Raw genomic sequence first — 17868 nt, forward strand, 5'->3', positions numbered from 1 at the left:
TCATTTCTCGAAGATAACTTCCTATCATTTATTATCTATGAAAATAGCATCTTCTTAAATTGCATATCATTTGTGTTAGGATTTTATTTAAAGTTAATTGGTCCATGCCTTGCTGCTTCAGACTGCATTCTGCCGATTCGAGTTCGCAGTATTAGGCCATAGGCTAAGCGTGAACTGGGGGCTAGCCCCTCTCTCACAATGCAATGTACCTTGTACGTGTGAAAATATTGATTTTAATTTGTGTTACAGAAATGTGTCGTTTCAACAATCATTTACATTAACTATGAGGGAACCGCAGTAAGTTCTTCAAGGAAAAATATCAAAGGGTATTGTGAAGAACTACTCATACCTGTACCACTAAAAAATCAACCCCAAGAGGTTCTTCAAATGGTTCTGTGGAGAAACTATTCAAAAAGGCTAACCCCCTTTTATAGGGTACCTGGAAGAACATTTAGTGGTTCCTCTACAGTTTCAGTGTGAAGATCCCCTAAAGGAACCTCCAAGAACCATTGATTTCTGGAATGTAACTAAAAGATAACCTACTAAGCAGTCATACTGAAATGGCCCTGAACTTTACATGATTTGCTACACACTAGTACTGCATAAGACATGAACAAATCTAGATAGATACAGCCTTTTCCGGTGTGCTAGTGAAACAACTGTAATCTGTGATTTACTCATTTAACATTATGTCAGCCTTTTCTCAGTATTAATACGAAACACACACTTTGTAATCAACACACTTGCACACACATTCAAAGAGGCAAAAGTATATTAAACTTCATCAACCATAAAATCCAAAACATATCTGCCATTACGTATATTTTGAAAATATCATTGTCCAGTTCATCACACTTCATAATTTATTAAATATACAGTGTCTATGGGAGGTAGGTATACCATAAGAAAACCATCCAATGGATGTGATCCTGTACCATGACAGACTTGTTCTTTCATGGAAAATACATTTTTCTAAGTAAATAGAAACTGTTGAACACATAAAAAATATATCCTGTTTGTGTGTAGGGAGTATAGTGCCAGACAACAGAACCAACGTGTAAACAGTACGACAACACCAGCTCATCATTAGTACAATGAATAGCTTCTCAATTTGCTCTTGCACAATTCTTGGAAAACAGTCATCATATACAATCAAAAATGAAACAAAAATGTACAAGTCACAATTAAATTAAAAAGGCTGCATTGAGCCTCACAGGTTAGTTCCAAATGCTGGTAGCCCCAGATCACCAGGAAATTGACGGTCACCCCAGTCACAGAATTACCCAGGTCAAATAGGCGTACTGGCCATTCAAAAACATATGTTACACATGTCAAATCAAATATAATTTGTCATGTACCTCATTAACAACAGGTGTAAAAAACATGAAAACACCCACTTACAAAATGAATATATAAACAGTGTCTCCATCAATAATAAACAATACAAACAATAAGAATTGCAGTAATTTAACAATCTACTAGAGGAAGCAGTATTGGTTTGGTGTGCAGGGGTGTCTAATAGAGATGATAAATACAGTAGATGCTAAATATTCATTATTAAATTAATATTATAGAGATGAAAAATATAGTAGATGCTAATGAGAATGAGAGAATGTGGAATAACATCAGCAGTTCACATGTGGAATTACATTTAGCAAGTAAATATGGAACTACACCTTCCATATTCAAATTGTACAACAACTGCAGAAACATGAATATGTCATTACATAGTAATACCTACAGTGGATATAAAAAGCCTACACAACCCTGTTAAAATGGCAGGTTCTTGTGATGAAATAAGGGAAACATAATATAGTTATATTTGCTACTACAGTTTATGTCAAGGTGTTGCCTGAGGTTTCAGACCTGGCTCGGGGGGCATGTGGTATCTCAGACACTTCCAGAAGCGGCCATTACGGGGTGAAGTGGCGATGCTATTTCCAGAGCGCCATCTCAAAGCTCCCTGCTTCCTTCTGATGTAGCGCAGCGACTCTGGCAGAGATATGTAGTCCATCTTGGCATCGGTCTCCACAAGGATCACCTGGAGGCCATTTTGGATCAAAGCATCATACAGGCCAATCTGCTGGTCATAATTGGGGAAGTACTGTGGGCTCTGGTGCAGTGGTAATTGCTCATCAGCATGTATTGTGGGATGCAGACGGGATGCAGTCTGGGCTGACAGGATGATGATGAGTCGTCTGCTTCTGCGCATTGTCTCAGAGGTGAGGTCCTGGATTGCTACAGGCAAACGTGGGACTGTATTTAGTGAAAGGGGCTAATGCAGTAGGTCAACATTTCTGTCTCACAGCGTGTGTGCATATGTGTGTGTGTGTGTGTGTGTATACCTTCCCCAGGGAGGTCGTCCCTGCCACTGATAAAGAGTGTGTATCCGTGTTGTTTCTCCAACACCTCAGGTAGAACCTGGAGGGCAAAGGTCTCTGCCTGGGAAGACCCATCGCCAAAGAGATAACTGACATAAGCATCGTACAGCTTTCCATCTGGTGCTGGAGAAGTAAAAGAATATAAATGATAAAAAACATCCCTTATCAATCTAAATGTTTTAGAAGACGCAAAACACTTGGCTTTGGAGTCCTAAAGCTTTTGTGACCATCCTAGTCGTGTTGTCTCACCTCTCTTTTTGGAGACAAGGGGGCGCAGCTTCCTGCTGGCCAACACCAGATCCACTTTAAAGAGGAAGCACATCACCACTCCAACAACGACCATAGAAAAAGCCATGCAGAGACACACAGTTGTGTAGAAACCACTATGATTGGCTAAAGGGGAAGAGAGTAAGACAGTTACTGACAGCCAGTATTCTTTGTTACAAAAATCAAAACTCTCACGCTTAACAAGCCCAACGGCCAGCGGGAACGCAAAACGTTAAGGGTGATTTAAAGTCCTCCATGTCACCTGGCTGAAGGAACAACATCCCTATGTCCTCTCCGAGGGAATTCTGGGCAATGCAGCGGAAAGGCACATGGAGGAATTCAGGACGGACTTCCGAGATAGACAGAGTGGACTGGCCATAGGTCCAACTGCTGTGCTGATAGCTGAGGGTCGGACAGTGAGACAGTGAGATGGGCACTGCCACAATATGGGACCAGAACTCTTTACATTCTGCATGAGTACTTACACACTACTACAAACACACACTCGTCACACACGCTCGTCACACACGCTCGTCGCTCAGCACACAAACTGGTAGATCGTTCACTACGTTTTAAAAGGAGTACTCACATCTTTGTCTTGGACACAGTGAGCTCTTTTATGGCCTCAACATGTTTTTCATTTACAGTCCAGAACATGAATGTCTCTGATTCAGTACCTTCCCCAACCCCTAGAAATGCCGAACACACCAGCTCTCGACTGGAGCCTGCCATTGAACACAAAAGCCTTAGAGTAAGCTGATTGGAACCTGGCCCAGAATGAATACATTTATCCAACGGGCTGTTAGGATAAACCTGACATACTTGTCTGCTTTGTTACTCCCTGTAACGTCTACAAGAGGAAGGGCAAAAACTATGTACAGCTGAGCTCATAAGTTTGCGTACCCTGGCAGAAATTGTAAAATGTTGTCATTCATTTGAAAAAGATGACTGATCATGTAAAGAAATGTATTTTATTTAAGGAGAGTGATCATATGAAGTGTTCCATTGAAAACGTTTATAAAATTGCTGGGACAAGTGAATAAATGGACTTCTGGTCTGGGATATATGAACTAATTACTAAGCAGTCTTTATGGATGTTAACTATCACACATTTGAATGTAAGTAATTAAGCACACAGTCCTATTCAGAGGGACTTGACAGCAGCAAGTACATACATTTTCATATTTGTTTGTACTGGCAGTCCATGGGAATCAAACCCGCACCCACAGCAGTGCAAGACCCACGCTCAACCAACCAATCTACACAGGATCACTGTTAAAGAACCTTTGTCACCCCAAAGTGGTCAAGCTTTTGGTTTGGCCCATGAACTAACAAGTACTCACCAGTCTTAACACCAGTGTTCTATCGTACACTAACATTCAAAGTGTGAGGAACAGTGTTGTCAACTGATAAGCATGATGTCATCATTTCTGACCTGGTTCAACCGTGACTGTGTCCTTTTTGGGATTGGTCACTCTGGGATTCAACAGGGTATTTTCTGCGAATTCAAAAACCAAACAGGTAAGGTAGCCAAAGAAAGTCTTACGGAAAACATGTCAACTGAGATGCTTCGACAAAAAACATGTTACAAATCACCCAAAAAATATACAAATATTCAATTTCACATTGTTGGTTGCAGTGACAGCGAACATTTTGAAAATCAATATTGCTTCATGACATAGAAGGTTTAGACGCACCTTTGTTGACTTTTAGCTGAGTGCTTCGGGCAGAGGTGTACCGTCTCCCCTGTAGTGTGAAGTTTATAAAGCAGGTGTAGACTCCTGCACTGCTCTCAGTAATATTGATTAACCAGAGATGATCCAGAATTTGCTTGTCGACCGGGCTACAGTCCTGTACATCCCATGAGAGGCTGGATGTCAAAGTTATGGTATAAACCTACTTCCCCAGCAATAGAAATGTGAAGCCAAAAGTATTTCAAATGTATAGCACTTGACACACAAGGTAAGGAGGTTGGTTGAGCTAGACAAGTCACGACGTTATTATGTCTGATGTCGCAAGCTGTCTGTTATGTCCTTACTATGAAATAGTAATGCAGCCCATAAGACAGGGATCTTCAAGTGTAGTATTATGGTATGTTTAGTGGGGCTTTTACCTTGAACCATTGGATGTATGGTGCTGGGTCCAGATGCAAGACATCCTTTTGTCTACAGAACAGCACTTGATTGATCCCCTGTGATCCAGACCTGCTCTCAGCTGGAACAGGGCAAGGCCCAGGATCCACAAAGAGCAAAAACTCTATCTGCCATGATCCTGTGGGGTACCTGAGCAGAAATATGCATAAAACCACATGACCAACACACTCAATTTCCTACATAGAAAATGAACATTGTTTTAGTATACAGAACGTGAAAACGTATCTACCAGGTTCCATGTTTGTGTGGGATATTAAATTATGTCTGATCATCAGGGTTGTATTCACCTTAGCAACATTAACTTAACAAAATACTTTTGCTCAATTGCATACAGTTTCTTACTTGATCTCACAGACATAGCTACCGTTATGGTAGGTTTGGGCAGGTAGAAATTGTAGAACATCCCCTCTGACCTCCAACCCAAAGGTTGTGTTCAGGGTCTGGTTCCATCGTCTGCTCCAGGTCACAGTGATCGGCTCCTCAGAATCATCGTCTGCACTACATTTCAGCTGGAAGAAGTAACCAGCGCTGATGTAGTGGGTTTTTATCTCCCCCTTGTGTTCTGGAAAACATAGTGAAGATTTTTGGAAGATTCATATCAACTCATATTCCTCAGAGGCAATTAAAAACAGAGGACAGGAAGTCGAAGGGGAATTTACTTTAGAAATGAGGCCAGGGGGGTTGGGCTTGCATAGAATTACGGTAAAGCAAGCTTTCTTAACGATGATTACTTCAAATGTGGGCCATATTTAGAGAGACAGGGTGTGCAGAAGGAAATACATTTTTTAAACTGAACATTTACAGGAAGGGAGGAGATTGAGGATTTATAGACGCATTTGGTAGGTCACTGAAGAAACGCTACACTACAAACATTTAGTACATACAGATCAATTTACAGATAAAATCACTAAAATACAATTTTACAGGTTACTGATAAATGCTTTTTATTTCATTTGTATGGGATCATAAGGAAGACTGCATATAAATGTACTACTGATCAACATTTTGGGTCACTTCGAAATATCCTTGTTTTTGAATGAAAAGCAATTTTTTTGGTCCATTAAAATAACATCAAGTTGATCAGAAATATAGTGTAGAGACTGTTAAAGTAATAAATGAATATTGTAGCTGGAAACAGCTGTTAAATGGAATTTTTAAACAGGCATACAGAGGCCCATTATCTGCAGCCATCAGTCCTTTGTTCCAATGGCATGTTGTGTTTTGCTAATCAAAGTGTATCATTTTAAAAGGCTGGAAAAGCAAAGATACATGCAGAGATGAGGAAAATGCAACAGCGACCCTTTTCACAACCCACACTGGGTTTTATCCTAAAAACTTAAGTTGTGGGGGTTGGATAGCTAACCTAAGGATAACAAAACTTGTCCTGAAGAAAGGACCCCTTATCAATTAAGGACACATTGCAATCTGTTCCTGGGGCCATCTCATGTGACAGAGTTGCATTATCTTGAGGATCAAGCAAGCTAGGCAATTAAAAGCAACCCTTTTGTCTCTGTATTCACACCTTACAGAAACATCTGTTAAATATCAACATTCCCACGATAGACTACTAGGATAGAAATTAAGTACACAGGCAACCATGTCTATACTAAATAATGAAGAATCATTTAATATGTAAATAAACATAGAATTGACATCTTTCTGTTGCTTCAAGTAAAAGGACAACTACAATACATTAAAGTGTCTAGTTTGAGAAACAGATGCCTCACAGGTCCTCAACTGGCAGCTTCGTTAAATATCACCCACAAAAGTCTCAACATCAACAGTGAAGAGGTGACTCTGGGATGCTGGCAGAGTTGCGAAGAAAAAGCCAAATCTCAGACTGGCCAATAAAAAGAAAAGATTAAGATGGGCAAAAGAACACAAGCAATGTACAGAGGAAGAACTCTGCCTAGAAAGCCAGCATCCCATTTGGAAACCATCTATAGATTGACAATCCAAATAACATGTTACCAAAAGCCCTGAAACCATGATGGGACATTGGCATTTCTCTTGTTAACTTAGTGAAAAGTCAAACTGGAAATACACTTTGAGTTCTACACTTTGGATGCTACAACATTAGAAATGTGTAAATTGTGTCATAACAAGAAAAACAAAAAACATATCACATGGTCAAATCCAGCTCCATATTGCTATCTGATGCCCCCCTCACAGATAACTTCAACACATTCAATGCAGGCAGACAATACAAGTTAAAAGTTTCAAGGTTTGTCAAATGCACAGAACAACACAGCGTCATCCTGAACAATGAAATTATTGTGACATGGCACCCAAAAAGTAAGTAGTGAGAGTGAAGAAGAAGAATGTATGAGAAAAATATAGCCAGACCAAAAAAGTACAGCAACAATTTACATAATACTGTACACTAGCAGCAGTTTAAAAGAGTACTGTAAACTAGCAGCAATCTGGGTAGTATTACAGAACATTTAGATATGGCAAGTATGGGGGAAATATACATAACAATGTAAACTAGCAGCAATTTGGTAGAATTATTCAATATTATATATACATATGAGTGCCTACGGGCCGAACGGCAGTGCAGAGTACCCGACCTTCTTGGAGTCTCTGGGAGGGACTCCATCGTTCTACAGGGGCACTTCAACGCCCACGTGGGCAACGGCAGTGACACCTGGAGGGCCGTGATTGGGAGGAACGGCCCCCCTGATCTCAACCTGAGTGGTGTTCAGTTATTGGACTTCTGTGCTAGTCACAGTTTGTCCATAACGAACACAATGTTCAAGCATAAGGGTGTCCATCAGTGCACGTGGCACCAGGACACCCTAGGACGTAGGTCGATGATCGACTTTGTTGTCGTTTCATCTGACCTGCGGCTGTATGTCTTGGACACTCGGGTGAAGAGAGGGGCAGAGCTGCCAACTGATCACCACCTGGTGGTGAGTTGGATCCGATGGCGGGGGCAGAAGCTGGACAGACTCGGCAGACCCAAGCGTACTGTAAGGGTCTGCTGGGAACGTCTGGCCGAGTCTCCTGTCAGAGAGATCTTTAACTCCCTCCTCCGGCAGAGCTTCGACTGGATCCCGAGGGAGGCTGGAGATATTGAGTCCGAGTGGACAATGTTCTCCACCTCCATTGTCGAAGCGGCCGCTAGGAGCTGTGGCTGTAAGGTCTCCGGTGCCTGTCGAGGCGGCAATCCACGAACCCGGTGGTGGACACCGGAGGTAAGGGATGCCATCAAGCTGAAGAAGGAGTCCTATCAGGCCTGGTTGGCTTGTGGGACTCCTGAGTCAGCTGACGGGTACCGGCAGGCCAAGCGGACTTCAGCCCGGGTGGTTGTGGAGGCAAAAACTCGGGCCAGGGAGGAGTTCGGTGAGGCCATGGAGAAGGACTATCGGCTGGCCTCGAAGAGATTCTGGCAAACCGTCTGGCGCCTCAGGAGATGGAAACAGTGCCCTACCAACGCTGTCTACAGTGGAGGTGGGCAACTGTTGACCTCAACTGAGGATGTCGTCGGGCGGTGGAAGGAGTACTTCAAGGATCTCCTCAATCCCGCCGTCACATCTTCCATTGAGGAAGCAGAGGCTGAGGGCTCAGAGGTGGACTCGTCCATCACCCGGGCTGAAGTCACTGAGGTAGTCAAGAAACTCCTCTGTGGCAAGGCACCGGGGGTGGATGAGATACCTCAAGTCACTGGATGTTGTGGGGCTGTCTTGGTTGACACGCCTCTGCAGCATTGCGTGGCGATCGGGGACAGTGCCTCTGGGATGGCAGACGGGGTGGTGGTCCCTCTTTTTAAGAAGGGGGACTGGAGGGTGTGTTCCAACTACAGGGGATCACACTTCTCAGCCTCCCTGGTAAAGTCTATGCCAGGGTACTGGAGAGGAGAATACGGCCGATAGTAGAACCTCGGATTCAGGAGGAACAGAGTGGTTTTCGTCTGGGCCGTGGAACACTGGACCTGCTCTATTCCCTCTACAGGGTGATGGAGGGTTCATAGGAGTTTGCCCAACCAATCCACATGTGTTTTGTGGATTTAGAGAAGGCATTCGACTGTGTCCCTTGCGGCATCCTGTGGAGGGTGCTTCGGGAGTATGGGGTCCTGGGTCCTTTGGAAAAGGGCTGTCAGGTCCCTGTACAACCGAAGCAAGAGCTTGGTCCACATTGCCGGCAGTAATGTAGTAGTGAAAATTAAGAAGAAAAATATACACACAGCAAAAGTATAGCAAGATGATAAAGCAAAACTTAGTGAACCAAGAAGGACCCAAACTATCAGGTGCTCTCGCTGACCAAAGCAGATGTGAGTGACATTCTCAAAGTAGTGGAATCCTTGGCTACATCCTCAAAGTACATGCCAAAATTCTGTCCCCTGCAACAAGTTGAAGGTCCCACTTGCTTCAGGAAGACCACCATCATCCCAGAGCCCAAGAAGAACAAGTCAACAACCTAATGACTAACGCCCTTTCGCACCACTGTCATAATTTGATTCTTCTACATAATTTTAATGGCCCACATCACAAAAAGATTACCTAATAAAATGTTACCTATTATAACTAAGGATGTCATTCTCATCACAATTCACATTCACAATATACCTGGAGATGAGAAACAACTATAATACAGTGGGGAGAACAAGTATTTGATACAATGCCGATTTTGCAGGTTTTCCTACTTACAAAGAATGTAGAGGTCAGTAATTTTTATCATACGTACACTTCAACTGTGAGAGACGGAATCTAAAACAAAAATCCAGAAAATCACATTGTATGATTTTTAAATAATTAATTTGTATTTCATAAGTATTTCATCACCTACCAACCAGTAAGAATTCCGGCTAACCACATCCTGTTCTCCACTCATTACCTGTATTAACTGCACCTGTTTGAACTCGTTACCTGTATAAAAGACACCTGTCCAAACACAATCAAACAGATTCCACCCTCTCCACAATGGCCAAGACCAGAGAGCCGTGTAAGGACATCAGGGATAAAATTGTAGACCTGCACAAGGCTGGGATGGGCTACAGGACAATAGGCAAGCAGCTTGGTGAGAAGGCAACAACTGTTGGCGCAATTATTAGAAAATGGAAGAAGTTCAACATGACGGTCAATCTCCCTCGGTCTGGGGCTCCATGCAAGATCTCACCTTGTGGGGCATCAATGATCGTGAGGAAGGTGAGGGATCAGCCCAGAACTACATGGCAGGACATGGTCAATGACCTGAGGAGAGCTGGGACCACAGTCTCAAATAAAACCATTAATAACACACTATGCCGTCATGGATTAAAATCCTCAAGCCAGCCCTGTCTGAAGTTTGTCCAGGCCCGTTTCATGTCCAGGCCTGTCTGAAGGTTGCCAATAACCATCTGGATGATCCAGAGGAGAAATGGGAGAAGGTCATGTGGTCTGATGAGACAAAAATAGAGCTTTTTGGTCTAAACTCCACTCGCCGTGTTTGGAGGAAGATGAAGGATGAGTACAACCCCAAGAACACCATCCAAACCGAGATGCATGGAGGTGGAAACATCATTCTTTGGGGTTGCTTTTCTGCAAAGGGGACAGGACGACTGCACCGTATTGAGGGGAGGATTGATGGGGCCATGTATCGCGAGATCTTGGCCAACAACCTCCTTCCCTCAGTAAGAGCATTGAAGACGGGCTGGGTCTTCCAGCATGACAACGACCCGAAACACACAGCCAGGGCAACTAAGGAGTGGCCAAGCCAGTCTCCAGACCTGAACCCAATAGAAAATCTTTGGAGGGAGCGGAAAGTCGGTATTGCCCAGCGACAGCCCCAAAACCTGAAGGATCTGGAGGAGTGGGCCAAAATCCCTGCTGCAGTGTGTGCAAACCTGGTCAAGAACTACAGGAAACGTATGATCTCTGTAATTGCAAACAAAGGTTTCTGTACCAAATATTAAGTTCTGCTTTTCTGATGTATCAAATACTTATGTCATGCAATAAAATGCTAATTACTTACTTAAAAATCATACAATGTGATTTACTGGATTTTTGTTTTAGATTCCGTTACTCACAGTTGAAGAGTACCTATGATAAAAATTACAGACCTCTACATGCTTTTTAAGTGGGAAAACCTGCAAAATCGGCAGTGTATCAAATACTTGTTCTCCCCCCTGTATGTCAGAATGCTGTTCATCATTACACATATAACAAGTATTCCCACCAAGAAGATGACTGCTGAAGCAGAGGAAGGAACATGACCCACAGAGCCGTAGAGTCAGCAGTTGTAAGTTCCTCAGAACTCACATAGGCAAAGGCTTGCCATTGGCCACTTTCGCAAATAATGGTGGGAAGATTGTGTAACAGCTTGTCCTGGTGTGGGAACAGCAATGCAAATGACTGCAAGGCCCTAGAAAAGAGTAGTTAACATAGCCCAGTATATCACTGGAGCCAATCAGAGAATTGGACCCCATACCAATAGCCTTAGACAGTATATTATCTGACTGATAAACATTTGCCCTGGACTGACCGGTTAAATACACCCACCCAAACACGAATTCTTACCAGAAAAACCTTTCATAACTGATGCTACCCGACTCCTTTTTCTACTCATTAATACTGAGACTGTAACTATTTACTACTGCACATCTTAAACATTCCCTCTAATGTACTGTACATATAAATACTGCAAATACTCAACACCTTCTTAATCTTTAGTCACACTACAATTAATTAGTACCGTGCCCTATTGTCTTTGTACTGTGAATGTTGAAACATTTGATAGAATTTTTGCTTTGTAACAATGAAATGTTAATAATACATATGCTGTAATACTAGAATGACTGTCTTTCACGACACAATTTACTCACCAGAAATGATTTCGGGTGCATACAAAAGCAAATCCTAAAATGCTGAATTTGTACTGGTCAACAGAAGGCGCTAGGGCAGATGGGGTTTACTTCACCTACTACACAGTTCACTCAATTTTGGTTCAAATAAGAAAACAATAACTTAATACTGTGAAGGCTCATTGTGCCATCTAAATTGCTTTAAAAATATTTATATTGTTTTACAGCCTTTGTCAGTTGGTCAACCATAAGTAAAAGTAAAGCGAGTGAAGAGCTGGTTTGAACTCGCTGTTGCTGTAACTCAGCTAACTTCAACAAGATACCAGCAAATTTGAGGATTTTCAGGCCTTGACTGGTAAATCTGTCATACCAGGCAAATGCCTGGTGGGCAAAGGCACTTTTGGAGCAGGTATGCCAGGCAGAGGAGCAGGCATGTGACAAGGATGCTGAGGAGGGACAGTGTGAGCATGACAGTGTTGAGGGACAGTGTGAGCATGACAGAGTTTAGTTGAATAGGTAAGCATTGAGTTGCTTAATGATTAAGGCCTAGTCCATGTGTACACAGGTATTATAAAAAAAAAAAATCCCCCTTCGTTCTTAAAAAAATCCTGTCCATACAAGCACTGTTTTAAAAGAATATGCGCTTTCTGATGCCTCTATTCCTCAGTATAGTGGGAGAGTAACTTTACATGTATGCATGAATGTAAAAAGTCCTGTTAGCAAGATTAAAACCAGCACTATTTTGGCTATGTTGGGCCAGCCTGAACATTTGGTATTTTTATTCTAATTGAGATAATTGAGGTAAAACAAAATCTTAGTCTAGAAATAGATTATTCTAGATTATGTCCAATGAGGTGGTAGGACACTACAATGGATCTACGACCATTCATCAGGTCTCCAGATCCTGAAAAATCCAAGGTGCTCGATTGTGGACTCTTCAGCTCACCATGCAGGTTTTCAATGCAGTTTAGGTCTGGGGACTGGGATAGTTATTGTAAAAGCTTGATTGAATGGTCAGTGAGATATTTTTGTACGGATCTGGAGGAATGTTTTGGATTACTTTCTGGAAGAAACATGCAATGACGAACCCATTTTAGCATGCTGGCAGAGGCAGACAGGTGTTTGCAAGAAGTTAATGATACCATTAGGCTTAAATTTACCATTGAGGACATTTAGGTCATGTCCACTGTATTTTTTCACATTTTTGTTTTGTTTCACACTAAATTAGGGGGGGGCTAAGAAAGATCAATTTAAGAACCTTTATTTTTCTAAGTGAACTCAGCTAGTTTACTACAGACGTTTAAGAAAATGCCCTCACTCAAACCAGCATGCCCATTCTAAGTAGCACATGTCACAACCTCGTAATAATTCTACTAATTAGTGTACTGGCTCTGCTGTTAATAACTGTTAACTGCAAATACCTATTATAATAAATTTCCCAGATCGTTGACGACTTACCTTCACCGTGAGCGAGGTGGATGAACAGTCTCGCAGTGAGAAAGCAAAGGTAGAACACTCGCGACATGTTCCGAATCTGAGTCAGAAAAATAGAAATCGATTCATATTTCACAAAAAATGTAAAAGAATGGTCAGAAAATGCGAAATATGACAGTTGACAAATAGCCTACATCTCGAAAACTCTTCTCTTGAGAAATATCCTGTATTTTAAACCATTTCCCAGCATTGGGGAAGTGAGAGCTAAAGCCCAGTTTGGTCAAAACACCCAGGAAACAACCATGGGTTATCCAGTAGTCACAAATACACCCAATTCATTTAAGGGGAAACCAACGGGGTGTCCTGGAACTTCTGCTAGAAACTAATTCATCAGAGAACTACTCTCAGTGCACCTACATTTTAATTGTCATATTTCGGTGCGATACATCTATTTATTAATGTCGTTCATCCATTGTACATGAATTACTACTTCATAATTGAAGCAAACCTACCTTGTCAGGGAAATTCGATTGTATTAGCCTTTTTCTGTAGTTGGTAGAATTATGGCATGAAAGCAGGCTTGGCGGGGTTTCCACGACAGAAGTCAGTCGACCTACCTGAAGTCTCCAAAATGCATTTGCCCGTTTCCGCCACCCACTTAGATTCTATAGCCGATTATTTGTTCCTCCACCACTGCCAGTGCACTTTCGGTGAGATTACAATATGACACACATAGGTTATTGCGTGGTAAAGTACAGTGTGTAACCTGATTTCGAAAAGGCAGTCCTAAAGTGTCAACAGTTTAAATAGGAGACAAAAGTAAACTACACACTAAGCCAATTTCCTCGTACCTCACAGCTCATTACTTTCCGTGTCAACTCATTGACATTTTACAATCTGTTATATATACAGCATATATTAAAAGACCGCTACACCCTTTTCTTTCCTTTCCAAAAAAGTCGAAAAGGAAAGTTTTGAGTGAGGGACAGAAGAGTAAAAATTAAGGGACTACTGCAAATTGGTTGCTTCTTTTCCTTTACTAAAACTTTACTTTTCAACTTTTTTGGAAAGGAAAGAACAAGGTGCAGTGGTCTCAATTTTTTCCGGAGCTATATATATATGTATTATTATAAATGTTTATTTATGATCAACACTTACAGGAAACGTCAGTAGAGTCCGTGTGCATGGATACAGGATCAAGACAGTAGAGTACCTTCAAGATAACGCGGACCCGAAGCCCTCAGCCAAGAACACACTGGAGTGTTTTCAAGACATATATTATTATATTTTTTCTGGGTTATATCATCATCATCACTTGAAATTAATTGAAGTAGGTTACCAAAACCCTACCAGTGTGTATGGGCCACAGAAACGCTGTATTCTGGCTTTTAAAGCATCTAACCAGTAACCAAAATGATGCGAGATGGAATCATAAGCTTGCAATGTCAAAGTCTGTCCTAGAGCAAGACAATTATCCTATTTGCACTGGATGCTTTTTTTTTTAATACATGCCAAGCAAGATTGTTTAATCAAAGTTATTTACATTACCAAACCGCAGAGGTTAAATTGAGCAGGAGCCAGTAGGCGCAGAGATCTTGCGAATAGGGTCGAAATGAGGCGGAACTGATCTCCAGTACGTCGGCTGGCCAGCAGTTTAACATATACCTATTTGGGGAAACCCTAACTATACATGAACCTAAATTGACCCTGTATCCATGCACATGGACTCTGTACTGGTACTGGCGTTTCCTGTAAGTGTTGATCATATAAAGAAACATTTAGGCTATACAATGATACTGTTATTGTCTGTTTTTCCTTAAGTTGCATTTTTCGAACTTACTTTTTCTATTTAGTTAAATCTGCATTTCTGTAAATGGACCGATGTGTAAGCATTTTAGAATTGTCTACATCTGTTGTTCACAAAACATGTTCATAACAGAATCAATGTTAAAAACACTATGTTGGTGTTAGGAGTACAGCAGAATTAAAAACCTGAGATGTTAAGCATCTTAAAACAAAAAAAAAATCCAGATCCTGTCATTGCAAAAGTAGGTTACTTCCTTTGCAGGATATGCATGTGTTTTATTAAGCATCTGATCACGTATCATTTGTTAACACATCATTGAACACAGTGCAAAATACACCAGGAGCAACTGGGATGATCAACACTCATGGCAGAACACTGTTTTGGTGTAATCTGAGAAATCTGGGAATGGGTTATCTCATCATTGATCTTCATTTCAACTGTCTGTTTTGATTTATTACGATCCATTAGAGCCCAATAGAGCAATTTTTAACAAACGCAACTTTTTTATCCTTCACTTAAATGTTATTTTTTCTGTTCCATAAACCTTTTTTATTCATTCCATCAATTCTTTTAATCATTTATCTAAATGTTTCCAAATTCTTCAGATCTCATCTGTCCGGTAAATATTTGAGGAAAGATTGATTGCTTGTGTTCTATTAATTTTGTGAAACATCTGTGTAACAAAATTCAGTCTAATATATATGCATACAATTCAAAGAAATACAAAATCTTATTGAGGTTACAATAATGACAAAATTGACACCAAAACATTTGCCAAAAATCAACTAAAGTTCACCCATCTCCAAACAGGAACTCTGGAGCTCTGTTAGAACGACCACTGGATGAAGTAGTAGAGACATTTCAAACAGGATCAATGGGAAAAGGATGCACCAGCTTAATTTCAAGCGTCATAAAACCTGAATACTGTAAATATGCAAATATGATATTTCTGTAATTTTTCATACATTTGCAAACATTTCTAGAATTGTGTAATTGCTTGACAATTACAGATAATTTTGTGTAGACTGATGAGGAAAAAATTAAATCCATTTAAGAATAAAGCTGCAAAGTAATTTTCAGCACAAAGCTGAAGCCCTCAGCAAAGGCCACACTGGAGAGTCTTCAAGACGACGCGGACCCTAAGCACTCAGCCAAGACCACACTGGAGTGCCTTCAAGACAACGCGGACCCGAAGCACTCAGCCAAGACCACATTGGAGAGTCTTCAATATAATGCTGATCCAAAGCACTCAGTCAAGACCACACAGGAGAGTCTTCAAGACGACCCCGACCCAAAGCGCTCAGCCAAGACCACACTGGAGTGTTTTCAAGACGACACAGACCCGAAACCCTCAGCCAAGACCCAACTGGTGTGTCTTCAAGGCAAGTCTGTGAATGTTCTTGAGTGGTCCAGCACTCAAACCGAACTGAAGATCGCATTGCACCGACGCTCTCCATCCAATCGGATTCATGAGAGCGTCTGAAAGAAAGAATGGCATCTGAAAGAAAGAACGGCACAAATCCAGGAATGCAAAGCAGTTAGAGGCACATCCATAAAGACTCATACCTGTGATCGCTGCTCAGGAGTATTTGAATGGGGAAGCTAAAATGTGTCCCGATCGAGAGCACGCACTGCAATTTCGACACAAGTGACGTGCATCTCACTGACATATCGCTGTTGTCTCAACTGACATGCGTTGACACTTCCCTGAATTTTCCGTAGGGCTGCTCGTGGGATTTTCAGTATTTCAGTATAGCTCGTTCATCTGGCACATTGGCACATTTTACATGCTGGTCTCGCATACTTAATTTTGTGCTCGGGCATAAAAGAGGAGGGGGCGACAGGGCAGCAGGTATCTGTTATGGATCTGAAGAGATGACGCGTAAAACAGGGAATGAAAAGTTACGCATTGGCTGAACAGTGTAGCCTGTTCTTCTGAAGATATTGGACAGGCCACTCTATACAGTGTGGTGTACCATTGTAACTTACCAACTGTCGTCCTTGCAAACTCCTACTAATGATGCCACAGTTCCGCTATAATTGGGCTGGGCCTGCTGCAAAGCCTCTCCCATATGGGAAGGCCATGATTGACAACATGGTCAATAACCATAGCACAAATTTACTCTAAAACTTTAGATTCTGGCAAACCGTCCGGCGCCTCAGAAGAGGGAAACAGTGCCGTACCAACGCTGTTTACGGTAGAGGTGGGCAGCTGTTGACCTCTGGAAGTTATGGGGCTGTCTTGGTTGACACGCCTGTGCAACATCGTGTGGCGGTCCGGGACAATGCCTCTGGGATGGCAAACCGGGGTGGTCGTCCCTCTTTTTAAGAAGGGGGACTGGAGGGTGTGTTCCAACTACAGGGGGATCACACTTCTCAGCCTCCCCGGGAAAGTCTATGCCAGGGTTCTGGAGAGGAGAAAACGGCCGATAGTAGAACCTCGGATTCAGGAGGAACAGTGTGGTTTTCGTCCGGGCCATGGAACACTGGACAAGCTCTATACCCTCTACGGGGTGTTGGAGGGTTCACGGGAGTTTGCCCAACCAATCCACATGTGTTTTGTGGATTTGGAGAAGGCATTCGACTGTGTCCCTCGCGGCATCCTGTGGAGAATGCTTCGGGAATATGGGGTCCTGGGTCCTTTGCTAAAGGTCCCTGTACGACCGAAGCAGGAGCTTGGTCTGCATTGCCGGCAGTAAGTCAGACTTGTTCCCAGTGCATGTTGGACTACGGCAGGGCTGCCCTTTGTCGCCGGTTCTGTTCGTAATTTTTATGGACAGAATTTCTAGGCGCAGCCAGGGGCCGGAAGGTGTCAGGTTTGGGGACCACACGATTTCGTCTCTGCTCTTTGCGGATGATGTTGTCGTGTTGGCCCCTTCAAACCAGGACCTTTAGCATGCACTGGGACTGTTTGCAGCCGAGTTTGAAGCAGTGGGGATGAGAATCAGTAACTCCAAATCCGAGGTCATGGTCCTCAATCGGAAAAGGGTGGCTTGCCCACTTCAGGTTGGTGGAGAGTGCCTGCCTCAAGTGGAGGAGTTTAAG

General features: G+C 42.3%; 1 protein-coding gene across 2 annotated transcripts; it reads right to left on the bottom strand.

Annotated features, from left to right (window-relative positions):
• Window positions 1–845: 845 nt before the first annotated feature.
• Window positions 846–14639, bottom strand: LOC105016335 (interleukin-1 receptor type 1). 2 transcript variants are annotated; one of them, XM_020054478.2, is made up of 12 exons: window positions 14565–14639; window positions 14175–14271; window positions 13041–13720; window positions 5144–5363; window positions 4762–4930; window positions 4346–4499; window positions 4084–4146; window positions 3238–3373; window positions 2911–3050; window positions 2631–2774; window positions 2346–2504; window positions 846–2238 (listed from the first exon to the last, which is right to left on the bottom strand). In XM_020054478.2, the coding sequence occupies exons 3-12, from the start codon at window positions 13105–13107 to the stop codon at window positions 1841–1843; spliced, it is 1650 nt and encodes a 549-aa protein (XP_019910037.2). In that variant the 5' UTR covers window positions 13108–13720; window positions 14175–14271; window positions 14565–14639; the 3' UTR covers window positions 846–1840. The 2 variants fall into 2 exon arrangements, with proteins under 2 accessions (XP_019910037.2, XP_019910039.2); XM_020054480.3 differs by lacking the exons at window positions 14175–14271; window positions 14565–14639 and having other exon boundaries at window positions 13041–13116; window positions 13529–14109.
• Between the last annotated feature and the right edge of the window lie 3229 nt (window positions 14640–17868).

The sequence above is a fragment of the Esox lucius genome, chromosome 16, assembly GCF_011004845.1.
Source record: "Esox lucius isolate fEsoLuc1 chromosome 16, fEsoLuc1.pri, whole genome shotgun sequence".
Classification (NCBI taxonomy): Eukaryota; Metazoa; Chordata; class Actinopteri; order Esociformes; family Esocidae; genus Esox; species Esox lucius.

Excerpts from the sequence above, each read along its gene's own strand:
- LOC105016335 (XM_020054478.2), bottom strand. The coding sequence starts at position 13,107 with ATGTCGCGAGTGTTCTACCTTTGCTTTCTCACTGCGAGACTGTTCATC. Across the intron at positions 3,051-3,237 it reads ACTGTGTCCAAGACAAAGAT|CTATCAGCACAGCAGTTGGA; the intron begins GTGAGTACTCCT and ends TCCGACCCTCAG. Across the intron at positions 2,505-2,630 it reads CCTTGTCTCCAAAAAGAGAG|CACCAGATGGAAAGCTGTAC; the intron begins GTGAGACAACAC and ends TTACTTCTCCAG.